General features: G+C 34.3%; 1 protein-coding gene across 3 annotated transcripts in view; it reads left to right on the top strand.

Annotated features, from left to right (window-relative positions):
• TBC1D23 (TBC1 domain family member 23) overlaps positions 1 to 16377 on the top strand; it is a 62531-nt gene extending 46154 nt beyond the window's left edge. For 2 of the 3 annotated variants that reach the window (XM_049710037.1, XM_049710039.1), the window contains 7 exons: positions 1389 to 1498; positions 4328 to 4467; positions 6000 to 6044; positions 9368 to 9456; positions 12122 to 12257; positions 13717 to 13911; positions 14720 to 16377. In XM_049710037.1, coding sequence (XP_049565994.1) covers positions 1389 to 1498; positions 4328 to 4467; positions 6000 to 6044; positions 9368 to 9456; positions 12122 to 12257; positions 13717 to 13911; positions 14720 to 14801 — 797 coding nt within the window. In that variant the 3' untranslated portion in view covers positions 14802 to 16377. The remainder of the gene's footprint in view (positions 1 to 1388; positions 1499 to 4327; positions 4468 to 5999; positions 6045 to 9367; positions 9457 to 12121; positions 12258 to 13716; positions 13912 to 14719) is intronic. The other variant, XM_049710038.1, reaches the window with a different exon arrangement.
• Positions 16378 to 17130: the final 753 nt, after the last annotated feature.

The following is a 17130-nucleotide window of genomic DNA, read 5'->3' as shown; positions in this document are numbered from 1 at the left end:
GATAGTAAAATGACAGAATCCCTACCAGCAAATATTTGAGAATATATGAAGGAGTAGGTCAGGGTAGTAAGGTTAAAAAAAGACTATCTTTTTTTTTTTCTTTTTTTTTTTTTTTTTACAATTATGTTATTTAAGGGTACAGATTTACAACTAGTAGATAAATAAGTCCTGGAGTACTAAGGCACAGTATACTAATACACAGTATAGTGAATATAGACAATATTGTATTATAATCACCAAACTTGCAGAGACTAGATCTTAATTATTCCCACCACAAAAAAGAAATGGTAATTGTGTGACATGATAGAGGTGCAGCTGTTGCTACAGTGTAAGTCATATTACAGTATATAAATGTATCAAATCAACATTTTGTATACCTTAAACTTACACAGTGTTATATGTCAAATATATTTCAATTAAAAGATAAGGCGCCTTTCATTAGGAAAAGAGATATAAAAATATTGAACTATAATTACTAGGAAAATTAATGATAAAATCAAATTAATATTTGTTGGAGGCAATAGAATCCTGAGTTTGAATCATAAGAGTCTTATAAGGATTAAGTTCTGGCTTAATATGATTTTCTTATGTTATGACTTAGACATTTTGATAGGTTAGGGTCTATTTCTTCTTGGTCTTTGTTGATATTAGCAAGAATTATTTCTCCTGTATATCATGGCCTGATAACTAACTACCCTTGAAGCTCATACCCAAAGTGATTTAACAAAAGGTCTTATTTAAATAAGTACTAGTGTTAAGCAAGTATTGGCCTAAGGCCCAGTGTTATTTATTGGAAGTTCTGACAACATGATACAAAACGTCGTGATACAAGACACTTTTGAGAGTCTGAAAAGTATTCTTTTATAGCACAGATATCCTAGGTTTTAGGAACTTTTTTCTAAACTATGAATTATTTCTTTTCCAAGAATAATCTCTCTTTCCATAGCACTTAATGCCTAAGACTGCTTCTTTATTATGGGAAGGATTAACTGATGTCTCCTTATGGTAAACAAAAGCCACCGTAGGTTTTCTATTAATCTTTTATGTCATAAAACCATTGCTAAGATTATTTATTAATACTTTAAGGATTACCTTCCAAAGAGGAAAACATCAAGCCTATATATATAGTTACTGTTACCCTTAGGGTCAATTAAGAAAAGTTATATGTGTATAGAGAGAGGGCTTTAGAAGGAAGAGGAAAAGGAAGGCTCTCTGTAGCCTGGGGTCTTTTAGTACTTTACAGAGGTGCTGAAAGAAATACCTGTGATTATGCCCTTGGATCCTTTTCATTCAGCTATGACATGTTTATTGTACTTCTCTGGTATTGAATCTTTCCAAAGGGTTTGATACGTCAGGATTTTTTTTTCTTCTTCCTATTTATCTTTAAGCACTGCAGCAGCACCTAGCAGACATTAATGTGGATGGACCAGAAAATGGATATGGCCATTGGATTGCTAGTACCTCAGGCTCAAGGAGCAGTGTCAATTCTTCTCTTGATGTAAGTGTATATGTAGAATATGTCACCAGAGTTGGATAAATGCCCAGGTGATTAACAACTAAACAGCTACCATAACAGAAATGGAGTAAAAATAATTCAAACACATGCAGTGAGGAATCATATTATTGTGAGGTTAATGAAATGGTGGGAGCAGGCCTAAACAGCTAAACTAGCCAGGAGTTCTGGTGGTCTACCTGCTGAATTCAGATTTCTCCCTCTCCAGCTGCAGCTTGGTATCACCTAGTGACAATTTTCTACTCCAGCTTAAATGTCAGTGGAGATAATTCTGAGTCCCGTGACTAGCTAAGACTCTAAAGTGAGCTGGTTCTAGGAATCTCCCAATTAGTTTGGGTCTGGAGAATACTGAGGCTCATGTTTGCATCTCCAGCATACTGTCTCTGTAGCTTTCCTCCCCACCACATACCTACATGATTAAAACTTCAGTCCACCCATATTTGAGAATGGGCCAGGCAGAGGAAGACAGGAGCCAGTTGCCAATCCCATTTTATTTGAGTTTTAGTTATTGAGGTGTACATTACTGCAGGGTTTTGCAATAGTGGGTAAATCCATTCTGTTCTACTTTGGAAATATTTGGGCAATAAGTCTTGTGTGTTTTCAGTATTTCATGTCATTTGAACTAGGTGTCATTAAATCATTTTCTTAACAAGTAATGGTCTTCATCTACCTAAAGGTCATTCTTTAAAGAAATAGAGGGAAAACTCCAGTACAGGGTGATGGTTACAAGCTTGGGCTTACCAGTCTGACTCACCTGCGTATTCAGTTTTTGTCTTCACAGTTTACTTTCTTCATGATCTCTAGCAAGATCTTTTCCACTCTGGTTTCTCCATCTGTGCAAATAGGGATGATGATAATAACACAGCTTTCTTCACAATAATGACATGAGGATTAAATGTGCAAGTGAATGTAAAGTGTAGTACCTGTCACTTATATATCTTATAGTAGTTATTATAAAATTGTAACTCATTAGATGATTAATTGAGACTTATCTTCAGCCATGTAAGTCAAAGCAAATTATTACCAAATTATCAGTGCATAAGTCTTCTCTGAGAATTAGGTTTTCAGCTTGATCTAGGTAGCTGGGAGCTCGCCATTTATTTAATAAGTATTTGCTGTTTTCATTTTAAATATCTAAATAGTATAGATGTATTATAATGTGTTCAGTTAGTCCCCTTATTGTTGAATATTTACATTGTTTCTAGTCTTTTACTATTATATACACTACTACAATTAAGTTTTGTAGTAATATATTTGCATATGACATGATTATTTCATCCTAGAAGTGAAATAACATGATCAGAAGATTACATGTCAAAATCCTTAGAATTCTGCATTATTGTCAAATTGCCCTCCAAAAAATATTATTCTAATTTATATTCCTGTCCACAGCTTTGGATGGTCCTTGTATTGAACTTTTTATCTTCAGATTTGAAAAACAATGATTGAGGCTAAAGATAACTGTCTTAAAGATGTGTTACATTCAGAAGTACCAAAGAATTTCCACAGTCAGTTTAATTTGGTTTTGAATTTGGATATGGCAATGGGAACATGATTTTTGTGTTATTTAGTTAATGACTTCTCTTAAAAATAAGAATAATACATGTTCATTGTAGCATCATATATAAATATGAAAAATATAAAGAAATCAAAATTATTTATAACCCAACCATGGATAACAGCTATTCATAGTTTGAAATATTTTCTTTAAATCTTTTATAATGCATATTTTTTTTAGTATTTTATTTTAAAAGTAGTGATCAGAGTAGTGATCAGAGTGTACATACAGTTTTATTTTCTGCTTTCTCATTGAACATATGAGCATTTTCTAGTATTTTTAAATGCTTTTTTTTTTTTTTTTTAGTATCAGTATAGTTTTCCACCAAATAGTTCCTAAATCCTAGGGCATTTTCTGATTATTTCCTCCCCATAAATTCTGAAGAAGAATTAATAAGCAGAAGATAGGCACATTTTAAAACTTTTGACATCTACTACCAGCTTCCCCTGTAGGGCAATTATATACAACTCAAGAATTATACTCACATCTATTACACTAGGTACATAAGAGTGACTTTTCTTGAGAAATTAAAGGCCTAAGTAATAATGTTTTAAACAGCAAAAATTTACAAGGAATAAATGTTTAAAAATTTAGCTATATGAATGGTATTCTGATTATAATTTTGCTTATCTTTATAGAGTAATCTGAGTTAAGAAAAGGTCAATAACTTTATTTCTTATTGAATAAATAAGGTAATTTCAGCCTCCACACATTTATGTGTGTAATACATATCCTCATTTTTCATTTCTACCTTCCATTCCTAAAATGGTTTCACCCAGTGTATCAGTCTGCTGGGGCTGCCATAACAAAATACAACCAACTAGGTGGCTTAATGTATTTTCTCATAGTTCCAGAGGCTACAGGTCTGGGATCAAAGGGCTAGCAGGTTTAATTTCTCCTAAGGCCTCTGTCTTTGGCTTTCAGAGTACCACCTTCCTGTGATGTTGGTACATGGCCTTTTTTCTGTGCATGTGAATCCCTGATGTATCCCCTTCTTCCTGTAAGAGTATCAGTCATATTGGCTAGGGCCCACCTCATTTAACCTTAGTTTACTCTCTAAAGGCCCTGTCTCCGCATTCAGTCACTTTCTGAGGTACCCTGGGGATTAGAACTTGTAACACACGAATTTATGGTCAGGGGGTGCACCCAGTTCAGGACATAGCATCTAGATAACCTTTAGCAGTAGTGTATCTTGCTAATCATTTGGAGAGCAGTTAATCCATCAGTAAGTTGTTGTTTGTTTTTCTTTTTTTCAGGGTGAATCTTCTAATGGCTCAAATGATAGAGGAATGAAATCACTAGTAAATAAAATGACTGTTGCTTTGAAGACAAAATCCGTTAATGTCAGGGAAAAAGTTATCAGTTTTATTGAGAATACATCAACTCCTGTGGACCGGTGAGTTGCTTATACAGTATGAATTTGTGATGAGTAATTAAAACTATAGAAAAGTATCTTAACAGTAAATGTTAGTTGAATAGAATGTGCTCTAGAAAAGGATCGTAAATTACATTTTTTATTAGATGATTCCAGTTTTTGTTGTCATCACAGAGATGTTCTTTATTGCTATAAAATTTTACTGTAAAGATTACTCTCTCTTCTCCCACTGCTCAGAATAGGAGGCAAGTAATAATTCTGCCCCTTCACGCCATTCATTAGAAAAAAATTATTCCAATGCTATTATGTATATGATACTTCATATAGCATCTGCTTCCCACATGTCAAATGGTTGGGAATCATCTGCTAAGTGCAGTAATCTCTTAGCAGGAATCTCTTTCTCCGCTTCAGGAATTTAAAACCTAGAAAATTTGGTCATACTAAAGCAAGCAGAAACCCGTTTTTGTAAAGTTTAAGAATTCAGATCTTCATAGAATTTTGTTCATAGCATGTGTGACCCCTATTTTCCCAATTACAAATGAAGTATCCAGCTAACAAATGATAAGTTTAAGAATGTCTGTTATATTGTTTCTTACTGGAACTGTGAGGGCACAGTATGTTTTTTTTCCTCCACATGTTGGTCTCATTGATCTTTCTTGTTCTTAGGGTTCAAAGCTAACCTAATAATCCCAGCGTGAAATTTGTTTCTAAGCAAGCCTGATCTTGGAAATGTGTTATAGTATTTAATTTCACTCTCATGTCTTACTTGCAGCACCCTAGGAGAGTTGAAGTATTTGATTTTAAGAACTGAATATAAGGCATTTACTAATTTTCACTTTATTAAATGAAGGGCATATGCATACAGAGATTTTTTTTCCCATTTAGTAAATAGCAAAGAAGATATAGATTATTTTCACTAATCCAAAAAAATTGTACCTTGTCTACAATGGACTAATGTTAAAGTGTTGTTATCAAGGCTGAAAGGTTTTTTTTTTGCTCATTAAAATTATGTCTGCTTTCAAAAGCCTTAATTTTAAAATTACTTTTAGTGAGTGCATTCTCAATTAGGGTACTATTTTTTTTTTTTTTCCGGTACGCGGGCCTCTCACTGTTGTGGCCTCTCCCGCTGCGGAGCACAGGCTCTGGATGCGCAGGCTCAGCGGCCATGGCTCACGGGCCCAGCCGCTCCACGGCATGTGGGATCTTCCCCGACCGGGGCACGAACCCGTGTCCCCTGCATCGGCAGGCGGACTCCCAACCACTGCGCCACCAGGGAAGCCCTAGGGTACTATTATTGGTACATTTTGTAGCATGAACACTTAAAATTTATTTTAAAATGAACTAGTGATAATTCTAAATTGAAAAGACTATTTTCTCTTCGTTAAAGAATCACTTGAAACTGACTTTTCTTCATTTTTCTTTGTACTTGGGATGATCAAAATATTCTTTTTTAATATACCCCCTGGGTTAGAAAAACTGATTATATTTTTGTTTTAAAGCTTTTGCATTTTTAATAATCATATTGTTCTGTCCTCTGCCTCAATTTGCTATAGAATGTCTTTCAATCTTCCTTGGCCAGACAGAACATGTACCGAGCGGTAAGCCAATGAGTAGAGCAGCTTTACTGGACCATCCTTTTCCTTTAGCATGCTTCATGCTGTCTATAAGCGTCATGTTGTCTTGGCTAAAATTTCATGCAGCTGTTTCAAGTGCTAAACTTTTCTCATTCTGCTTTTAGGAGTGTGTGATGCTGATATGTTTTCCTTTTGGTTTTTTGCTCGATCATTTTAATTTTTTTCCTTGCCTTCTTCTTTATATCTCCCATTCCTCATATGAAAATCAAGTACATTCAAACCCAACAACTTCATAAAATCTGCAGTTTTTATTCTGAGACAGAGGAAGGTGAAACAAAGAAAATATGTAGTCTCAGAGTTAGGAGGGTATTAGCTTTGGAGATCATTTACTTCTGTCTTGTGCTCTAACAGTAGGGAAAATTACAGCATCTGAGAAAAGGCACAGTTTGTGGTTCAAATTTTTTGTTATTTCATGTACACTATGTACACTATGTAGTTTTATAATATTGCTAGGTTTTTCTTAATAAGATGTATGTATTTAAGTTGGTGAGTTAACATTATATAAATTGGTGTGAACAAACTATAGTTCTAGGGTTCGACCTTTGCTTTTCCTTGAAAGAAATTAGGCCATGGTGGACATGTTAAAATATAATCCATCTCTTCTCTGACCCCAATAAAACGGGGTACTTATCATTAGATTCCATAGGTTTAAAGTTTAGAAATCTACTGGATCTTCAATTAGGATAAACAAGAGAACATTATACTGTATGGCTTTACAGTTTTTATACTCATGATTTTTCTGCAATTTGAGTTTGAATATCAATTATAGCAATCCCTATGAACATTTAAAAAGAAATTCTAATCATACTTGGAATGTAAGTTAAGCTTCAGAATAATGGAGTTCACTTTTCTAGCAGGTCATTTCAATATTTTCAGTGAATTAGAAGTAGCATTTTTAACAATAGTTTACTTTCAACTTACGGATAAGAGTTGGCCAATGCCAGTTACAGACCTTTTATTATAATTTTATAATTTTAAAGGAGGTTGCTTCTTTTAAAATTATAATCTATTTGTGAATCATCTTTCTGTTTTCTCTTGTTACAGGACCATTGAATTAGTCTAATTTTAACTCCCAAGTTTTATCGCAAATAATTCTTTAAACATTCAAATTATCTTCTCTAGTCCACAGGCAGATATATCCATTTTGAAAATAGAGTTTAGTGAAAAGTTAGAATAAATTGGGTTGGTTTTTGAGGTCAGTAAATCAGGTTAAAATCTAGTCAAACTCTTGTAGGTTTTGTTTCTGCTAAAAAAGCATAGATATACTGCTTTTTTTTTTTTTTTTTTTTTTTTTTTTGCGTGGTACGCGGGCCTCTCACTGTTGTGGCCTCTCCCGTTGCAGAGCACAGGCTCCGGACGCGCAGGCTCAGTGGCCATGGCTCACGGGCCCAGCCACTCCACGGCATGTGGGATCTTCCCGGACTGGGGCATGAACCCATGTCCCCAACCCGTGTCCCCTGCTTTGGCAGGCGGACTCTCAACCACTGCGCCACCGGGGAAGCCCTATACTGCTTTTTAAAAAGAGTCCAGCTTTTTTTTTTGGATGTCATTTATATTCTGGTTCAAGCATTTACTGTAAACATTATCTTACTTTCTATGTTATAGCAGTTTATACTTCAATATCAGGAGAGCACCAATAACTTAATCTCATACAATTTTATAATCTAGACCGCACTAAAGTATTGTTACACAAAGCTATATTATCTTTGCCTTTTGTAAGTAAGCTGAATCTGAGTTTCATAGGTATTTGAATTATTTCCTTCATTTTCTTTAATGAGCATAGTTTGATAATTTATTGGATAATTTTACATTAGATATGCTTTAACATAAAAAATGATTTTGTAACTTAAACTGTAAGCAGTGTATTGATTAACTTATAATTCTGTTATATACTCAACTCTCATTGGTTTTCTGTTGAGGAATGTTGTTTTGGGAGAAATAAAGATTTAAGCATATTTTAACAAAATTAGGTCTTCATTTTTATTGATGATATGTATTAAGAAATCATTTAAAATACAGATTTGATCTCTGTCTTCTGGAAAAATTGAATTCTAAGACTAAAGACACATAACTTGATTTTTTTTCCACATTGAACTCTCGATACATGACAAGGAAAAAAAAGCCACAGTTTTCCTTCATCATAGATTATCTTAGCTGAACCTTATTCTACAAATAATACAATACTCTTTCTCCAGAAACATGTGGTATTTTGTCGAAATATTTTAAGTTTACTTATTGGTTTATTTGAGGTTACCTGAAAAGTAATGAGGTATTGATTTTTATATTAAAAAAGAGAGAGGTCATACTTCCTGCAGAACTTACTAAGTTTGAGTTTGCATGTTTATGTTTCTGTCACTTGAAAGTGAAAGGCAAATTCATTTTCATGGTTTATTTATGTAAAAGAAGTAGCATCTTAGTTTCTGTTGAAACAAAAGTAACAGTAATGAAAAAAAAATGAGAGGAAAAACCTTAAGACATTTGTACCCATATGAGAATTAGGCACTCCCACTGGAATTTGAATATTTGGTTTCATAAACTATTTTGTCTAACAAACGTGTATGTAGCACTTGCTGTATGCCAGGCATTGTTCTAAGAGCTTTACCAAATATTAACTGATTAAATTTTTTTGTTTATTTTTGGCTGCGTTGGGTCTTCGTTGCTGCGCGCGGGCTTTCTCTAGTTGCGTGGAGCGGGGGCTACTCTTCATGCGGTGCGCGGGCTTCTCTTGTTGCGGAGCATGGTCTCTAGGCTCACGGGCTTCAGTAGTTGTGGCTCGCGGGCTCTAGAGCGCAGGCTTAGTAGTTGTGGCGCACGGGCTTAGTTGCTCCGCCGCATGTGGGATCTTCCTGGACCAGGGCCCGAACCCGTGTCCCCTACATTGGCAGGCAGATTCTTAACCACTGTGCCACCAGGGAAGTCCTAACTGATTTAATTTTCACAGTAACCAGGAAGGTTAGATATTGTTACCACCATTTTACAGATAAGGACACAGAAGCACAGAGAGGTTAAGGAACTTCACAATGCATTGGTTTTATGTGAACATTAAAATTGTTTAAAATTTAATTTTTACACATTTGAAAACATTCCGCATACCCAAGACCTTATGCCACTTTTGCTAACAATTTCCTTATCTTGTTTCAATTTCCTTAACATAGCTCTCCTGAAACTGGGTGGTACATTGTGGGCGCACAGAACATTTGTATTTTGTTTTAATATTCAAATGATACTTGGTGAAAATCTTTGGTAACTTAAGTAATGATTTCCCTCCTAAAATTATTTGAATATAGGCATGTGAGCAGCAGTGACAGAGTGGGAAAGCCTTACCGTGGTGTAAAGCCTGTTTTCAGCATTGGGGATGAAGAAGAATACGACACAGGTATGGCAATACACTAATTTACAGACTGCTTTCTTCAAGCACCAAGAGTGATTATAGAGATAATTCTGGGAGTAGCTGAACAACTGCTTAAAAAAAAAAAAAAAAGACACAGTGAAATTCTGTAGAGGAGATTGGAGAGTCTGTGGTTTTTCTATTAAGAGTTTGGTTTTGGTCATCTTAAATTATGCCATAGAAATGCTGAGTAGGCGGTTGATTATAGGAGTCTTTAGCTGAGGAGAGAAGTCTAAGCTGGTGATAATCTGGGAATTATCAGTGTATAAATAGTATTTAAATCCATGGGATTGGATTTAAATCCCCCTGATCCACCCAGGTAGGAGATTGAGGGAATTGAGACATCTGAAAAGAGCCTTTTGAAACTGGAGGCAGTAGCCTAAAGGGCCACAAGATGGGGATATTATGCCAGGGAAGCTTGTCATCCTCTGTGATTGTCTTTCTTTATATTTTAAAAAATAATTTATTACTTTCGTTCATAATCCCACTGCCCAGATTACCCTGCTTAAGTAATCATAATTAATATCAATGTGTATTGAGTTAGAAAAAATATATTAAAATATGTATGGTATGTAAAGTGTATGTTATATGTAAAAGTACAAAATAAGAAAAAAATACTCGCAAATCTCATTTTGCTTTTTCCACTTAGTAATATATGTTTCATATTTTCCACCTCAGCCTGTATACCTTCACAATTCTCTTTCTGTTATACAAATGTACCATAATTAAATCATTCTGTTCTCTTTCTGTTACACAAACATACCATAATTAAATCATTCTTCTCCCAATTGACACTGGTAGTTTTCCAGTTTTATTTCTGTTTCAAATAGCACTGGCTATCTTTATGCATATATCTAGGTTAACTTTTGCAAGTATATCCAGAGGGTAAATTCTTAACAGTAAGATTGCCAGATTAGAGGGACTCACATTTGACGTTTTAATGGATATTACAGAGTCAACTTCCTGAAAACTGCATTGAGGTAAATGTAATTTTCTGTATGTTATTTCCTTTTTTTTTTGAAGCAAATACGCAGAATTTTTATTTTCTCCTACACAAAATTTTTATATTCCTGTATATAAAATCCAAAAATATACTTCTTCTTTTATTTTATATTATAGTAAAATAATCAGTACATTGTATTTTATTTCTATACAGATTTTTCCCCAACACCTTCTCTAGCTATTCTTTATCTTCTGTTTCATGCACTTCTGTGTGCTATTTGTAATTGTTTCCTTTTCTCCTTTTTCCTCCCCCTCTTTTGCCATTTTCCTGTTACCTGTCAGTCTCTATCGCTCTCTAAATATGTGTTATTCCATTAACAAAGGGAGGAGGGAAATGGATGAATAAATGATGGTATATTTCACATATCATACATGTATATATACACATATATATTTACACTCTGGAAAATTGCACAGTAATGAAAAATAAGAAAACTAGAGCTATGTGTGTCAACATGGATAAATTTTACAATGTTGGGAGTAGGATAGCAGTTGCAGAAGAATACAATTGAACAGTGTACTATTTATATAAATTTTACTTAAAATGCAAAACGCTACTGTATATCATTTAAGAATTTTCATGTTGGGTTAAAAGTAAAGATGAGACACCAAATTCACATAGTCACTGTTTCTTAGTGGGGAAGAAAGGGAGATGTGCCTGGGCAGAAATCCATGAGTGCTTCACTTTTTTATTTAAGCTAGAGGTGAATAGATATGTGAGATTTCATTTTTTTATTATGTCTTTTTATATTTTGATTTCTTAAAAAGCAAAGAGAAGAATATCTACAATTATTAACTCTAGGGAATGTAATTCCCCTTTGTTAAATTAGAAAAACAAAATAACTAGAATGTCTTACACTTCTTTCGCAAAAAATTCCACTAAATAGATTTTTACTTATCTATCCCAGCATGGATTTTTTTGTTGTTGTTATTTTCCTTAAAATCAGAAACCAGCAACTCTGCAGATGGAGTGCAATCTATAAAAATATTGAATCACTATATTGTACACCTAAAACCAGTATAATTTTGTAAATCTACTATACTTCAATTAAAAAAAAAAAGAAACCAGCAAGAGAAAAAGAACTCTGCCATCTTTGCCCTCAAGATAGATGCTAATATTATTATTGGACAATTCTGCCATCTCTCGACAGACTAGTCATAGATTAGAGTTATGTTATATAAATCAAAAAAGTTGAGGGCTTCCCTGGTGGCGCAGTGGTTGAGAGTCCGCCTGCCGCTGCAGGGGACACGGGTTTGTGCCCCGGTCTGGGAAGATCCCACATGCCACGGAGCGGCTGGGCCTGTGAGCCATGGCCGCTGAGCCTGCGCGTCCGGAGCCTGTACTCCGCAACGGGAGAGGCCACAACGGTGAGAGGCCCGCGTACCGCAAAAAAAAAAAAAAAAGTTGAAATTCCTCATAGTTTAATATTTTAAAAGTATATTCTCAATATTTTCACACCATATAGAATGATGTTTCATAATCTTTTATAGTAGTACCAGTGGCATAAGGAAATACAGTTGCTGGGTTAGAATTTTGTTTTTTCCAACATGTGTGTTTAAAATACTACTGAAATTTTTTTCAGGCTATTAAAAAATGTATCATTTTTAAAGTTGGTGATACCCACTTTTAACATCTTATAATTCTTTATAGATGAAATTGACAGTTCTTCAATGTCAGATGATGATAGAAAAGAGGTTGTAAACATTCAGACTTGGATAAACAAGCCAGACGTCAAGCATCATTTTCCTTGTAAAGAAGTGAAAGAAAGTGGACACATATTTCCTAGGTACTTTTTAAAATACCTTCTTCAGAAGTAAAATTGAATTTAGGGAAGTAATGATATAAAAGGTAGCTGCAGAAGAAATTTTATGTATCTAAGTACAGTAAGATATAATTTCCTGGGGATTTCCCTGGCGGTCCAGTGGTTAAGACTCTGAGCTTCCACTGCAGGGGGCACGGGTTCAATCCCTGGTCAGGGAACTGAGATCCCGCATGCTGTGCAGTGCAGAAAAAAATAATAAACACACAATGAGATATAATTTCCCTCTGTCAACTTGTATTATATGTCTTGAGTTTTAAAAAATATTTCTAATGTAATTTTTTTATTTTGAAAAATTTAAACAGAAAAGTTGAAGACAGAGTACATTGAATATCTTTATAAGCCTCTCTCAGACTCACCAGCTTTTAACTTTTTTTCACACTACCCCATCTCTCTCGTTATGTTTGTATATACATACACACATACACATACACTTTCTTTTTGTCATACCATTCAGAAGAAGCTTATAGGTATGACACTTTACCCCTAAATGCTTCAGCATAAATCTCCAAAGAATATGAACAGTCTCCTCCACAACTCCAGTAACACTATCACATCTTTAAAAACTTTAAAATTAATAAACATCATTCAACATACAGAACACACTCAAATTTTTCAGTGTCTCTAAAGTATCTTTTATCGTCTTTGTTTTTTTCTTCCTGGTCCAGGATCCAGTCCTGTTTCACACATTGCATTTGCTTGTTATCTCTCTTTAGTCTCACCCAGTGTAGAACAATACTGCTTCCCTCACCACACTTCGCCCTTTTCTTCATGTTGAATGAATCCTTTTTGAGTCTAGGCCAACTGTTCTGCAGAATGTCCCACATTCTGGATATCTGATGTTTGTCCTGTTGTATTTCATAAAAGTGTGTGAGTATTATCACTATACTAAAAGTGAGCTGAGACACAAAGCAGGGTGTGTGTATTAATAATTCTATCCCTATTTTGCCTGTAGGATCCAGTTACAGAATATTATTAAATATGTAAGGCAGTCCAGGTATTGCTTAGTGGTCTTTGACATAAAGTATATGTTATGGTATGTTGAATGAGGATAGTTTACTGTTAAAAGTCTGAAAGGTAGTATATTCCAAATACCATATAGAATAGATTCTAAAAATTTATCATTTTAATGATTTCTAATTGTATTATAGTTTTTATTATATTAAATATAATTTTTGCTCTTAAACAGTTACAGGATTATCTGTTAATAAAACATTAATTTTGCATACAACTAAAGGAAAATTAAAAGCTGTTACTAGGTAGCTTATTTGTTTATAGACGATCCTTTGCCTTCACTTTTTAACTCAAAAGTAATTTCATCTGGAGTTGAACATTTTTTATAATTGGGGCTGTTGAAGTAATAGTTGTTTTAAATGACATTTCTTTAAATTCTTTTTGTTTTTTTAATGCTTTTGTCCCTCTCAAGTCATCTGTTGGTTACTGCAACACATATGTACTGTTTAAGGGAGATTCTTTCACGGAAAGGATTGGCTTATATACAGTCTCGACAAGCACTAAATTCTGTGGTTAAAATAACATCCAAAAAAAAACATCCTGAGCTAATTACCTTCAAGTATGGAAACAGCAGCACTTCAGGAATAGAAATCTTGGCAATCGAAAGGTAAGATTTTCTTAGGATGATGTTATCTGAATTACTGAATTAGTTCATTATTAAACACGGTTTGTTTCTCTATTTTGGGAAATGGATGGTGGAACAGGATACTTGAACCATTTTTATTAGTATTCTCGCTATCTTTTTTCTTACAAATTTGTAGTAATATATGGTTTAGCCATTAGCACATGATTTCATTAAGTGCAGTAGCTAATTTCACAAACCTTTTGACAGAAGTGTCTTTAGGAATAATCTACACCAGTGCTACACTAAATGTTGGTTTGCAATTAAATACGAGCTTTTATTTTCCTTCATCAAATAATTCTTGTTTTAAAAACGTATCAACGAAGTAAGCAGTGTGCTGGATGATGTAGTTAATTTACAGTCTGGTACAAGTTCTTCCTTACCTCATTGTGTACCAGTGACAAACAGTTCATGGACCGGCACAAGGGCCGTAGACCACACTGCTCTCGAAGCTAAACCATCTTTAATCTTACAGGTAAAAATGTGAAGCCCAGAGGGGTTGAATGACTTCCAGGTCTTCACACTTGTGTTAGAACCAAATATAGCCCTCCTGACTCCTGATCTCCAGTTCATTCCACCTTGCTCTATGCAATATGAAAAATCACCTTGCTTTTGCATTTGGATTTTCTTTCTTTAAAAATAACTCTTTTGAGTATATGTTGAAATAAGTGATGGGGAGTACATAGGAGGGCATCTGTGCTTGATTTGTAGGTTACTTCGACATTGGAATTGATATCTAAGTTGAATCCTGAACAGAAGTCTCTATATTAATATATATATTTTTCCCCCGTAGGTATTTGATTCCAAATGCAGGAGATGCTACCAAAGCCATAAAACAACAGATCATGAAAGTTTTGGATGCTTTGGAAAGTTAATATAAAAGAAAATTATTTCAAAAGAAATTAAGGCAACCAAGAGAAATATGGACATATTTTCCTGACTGAATACTAACCGGAGACTTTCATTTGCTTATGGGGGTGCTTGAATAGCAAGTCTAAGAAGGTGTAAATTATTACAATCAATCTCTGGAAAGTTAAATTTTTTTAAAATTTTCTTTTGCATTTTTGGTTTTGTAAAATGATTTCTTATAAAGGTCAGTTATTAAATGACTTTGAAGTAACTGACCGTGTGCCCTTATGAACTAAGGGTGCAGAATGCAGTTCTGTTTTGAAGAGCTGTTTTAAGGGAACATGCATCAGTTTAGATTTAAAAACAACCATACACATATATATTTGCAGTGTCTTCACTGAAAATTAGAGGTAGAATTCGTTGAAGAGACCCCTTTAATTGCTACATTTAGGTTTACCCACTGAGCAGTATCAGAAACTAAAAAGTATTACATAGATTAACAATTAGCTTGCTGTTTCTGTTCTTAAAAAGAGTGAAATCTTTTTTAATGCAATGGATGAAGATTCCAGCCAACTCAAATGCAGACCAACTAGTGAAATGTTGAAACATCAGTTTCTAAGGTCATCTTTGCACCATTAGCTAATAGTTTGAACACTTAGTGCTTCAGATACTAAACTTCATCCTAATTGTCTCTAAGGAGCAGTTAAAAGCATTATAATAAGTAGGTAGGCATGTTAAGATTAAAATTAACACTTGGGGGACTGACTTGTATCTTTAAAAATGTCATTGGTCTTTATTACCAGAGGAATATTTGATTTAGAATGTTTCAAAACAGGTGTTGAGTACACATGGATTTATCCTCAGTGAGATTATGTCTGTGACCACACTATTATCCACCTAAAGAAAAGCCAGATAACCAGAGAGCTGTCTAAACTAGTTTTTATCATCACTTTCTGAAATTTCTTTTTCCTATTTGGTTTTTTTTCTCTTACTAAAGTTCCAGTGGTTTGAAAAGATTTTTAGTCTCTTAATATGACAAAACTGAAAAGTGGTCTGCTTTATTTTGCAGCTTTCTCAGTTTAATTCATTGAGGTTCATATTAGACACATTTGGTGAAAGAAATCCAGGAACACATTTGGGGCCATGGAATGACTGCTTATAAAATCTGTTTGGGAAGTAGCAAATCCTCACAACCTGCTATGTCCTAAAATGTAATGGATTGTCTCTAAGGGGTTGATAGGAGAAATATTTAGATGTATTCTGTTTACAGCCAGTTATTTTAATTTACTTAATGGAAATCAAGTGAAAAAAAAGGCAACATAATTCAAGATATTTTATTCTAATATCTAAATAATAAAGTTTGAGTGGTTGAAGACATTTGCATGAAATTGCACCTGGTGCAATACTTGATATTTATAACTCTCCCCACAACTGTTGTATTGCATTTTTTCCCTTCTTTTGGTGGCCCTTTTAGAAATGTCTTGAAGTCTCATTTTTTGCCCATTTCAGCCATGGGACTTCTTTCATAATATTAGTGTAAAGATATTTGTGTTACTCTTTATAAATTACAGTTGTAAATAAATCAGTACAGTTTGCTCAAAACTTTGTTCTTAAGGACAGTGTGTCTCTCCCTCTCTCTTTCTCCCTTTCCCCCCGTTTGTAAATCTCTATGGATACAACAGAATTAGGAAATTGAGGGCTATCCTTTCAGTGGAATTTAAATGTTCAGATTTTAGGTTTGAAAGTATTAGATTCCTATTTCTGTTCTTCTAGATGGGGAGGAGGAAAGAGGTAGTTTAAAACTAATTACATTACATTCTACATGTAGTAAATTCCTCCCTTGAACTACTCATCTGGACTTCAGTTTTCTCATCTGAAATAGCCCAGTTATTAGTCATGAATATCAAATGGAAAGATGTTTCATTGATTGTATTAGGCACTTATGTAGCTTATCCTCCCTTCACTGTCCCGATAACCAGAGAACTAGAATTCACTCTGGGATATCCACCTCTCGTGGACCTTTAAGGATTGCAGGGGTTGCAGCATTATGTGGTTGGTATTTTCTCTATTTTCAAGATGAGAAAAACAAGGCTCAAAGAAATTGAAAAGAAAAAGTACCCCTCATCTCTCCCCAATCCCTGGGAATTATTATTGCTTATTAAGGTGTAAAATTAATCCCCTATGTAATATTTGATGTCACTTGTCCACCATTAATAAAACATGTTTTCTAGTAGAGATGATAAATTTTTACTGATACATACTCAACCATTTTGCCACTGGTATGTTTCATACAGGACCATTAAAACTCCTTAGCATGATATTCTAACATACTAAACTAACTGCCATAGGTTGACA

The sequence above is a fragment of the Orcinus orca genome, chromosome 5, assembly GCF_937001465.1.
Source record: "Orcinus orca chromosome 5, mOrcOrc1.1, whole genome shotgun sequence".
NCBI lineage: Eukaryota > Metazoa > Chordata > Mammalia > Artiodactyla > Delphinidae > Orcinus > Orcinus orca.
This window is presented reverse-complemented; position numbering and strand designations above follow the sequence as displayed.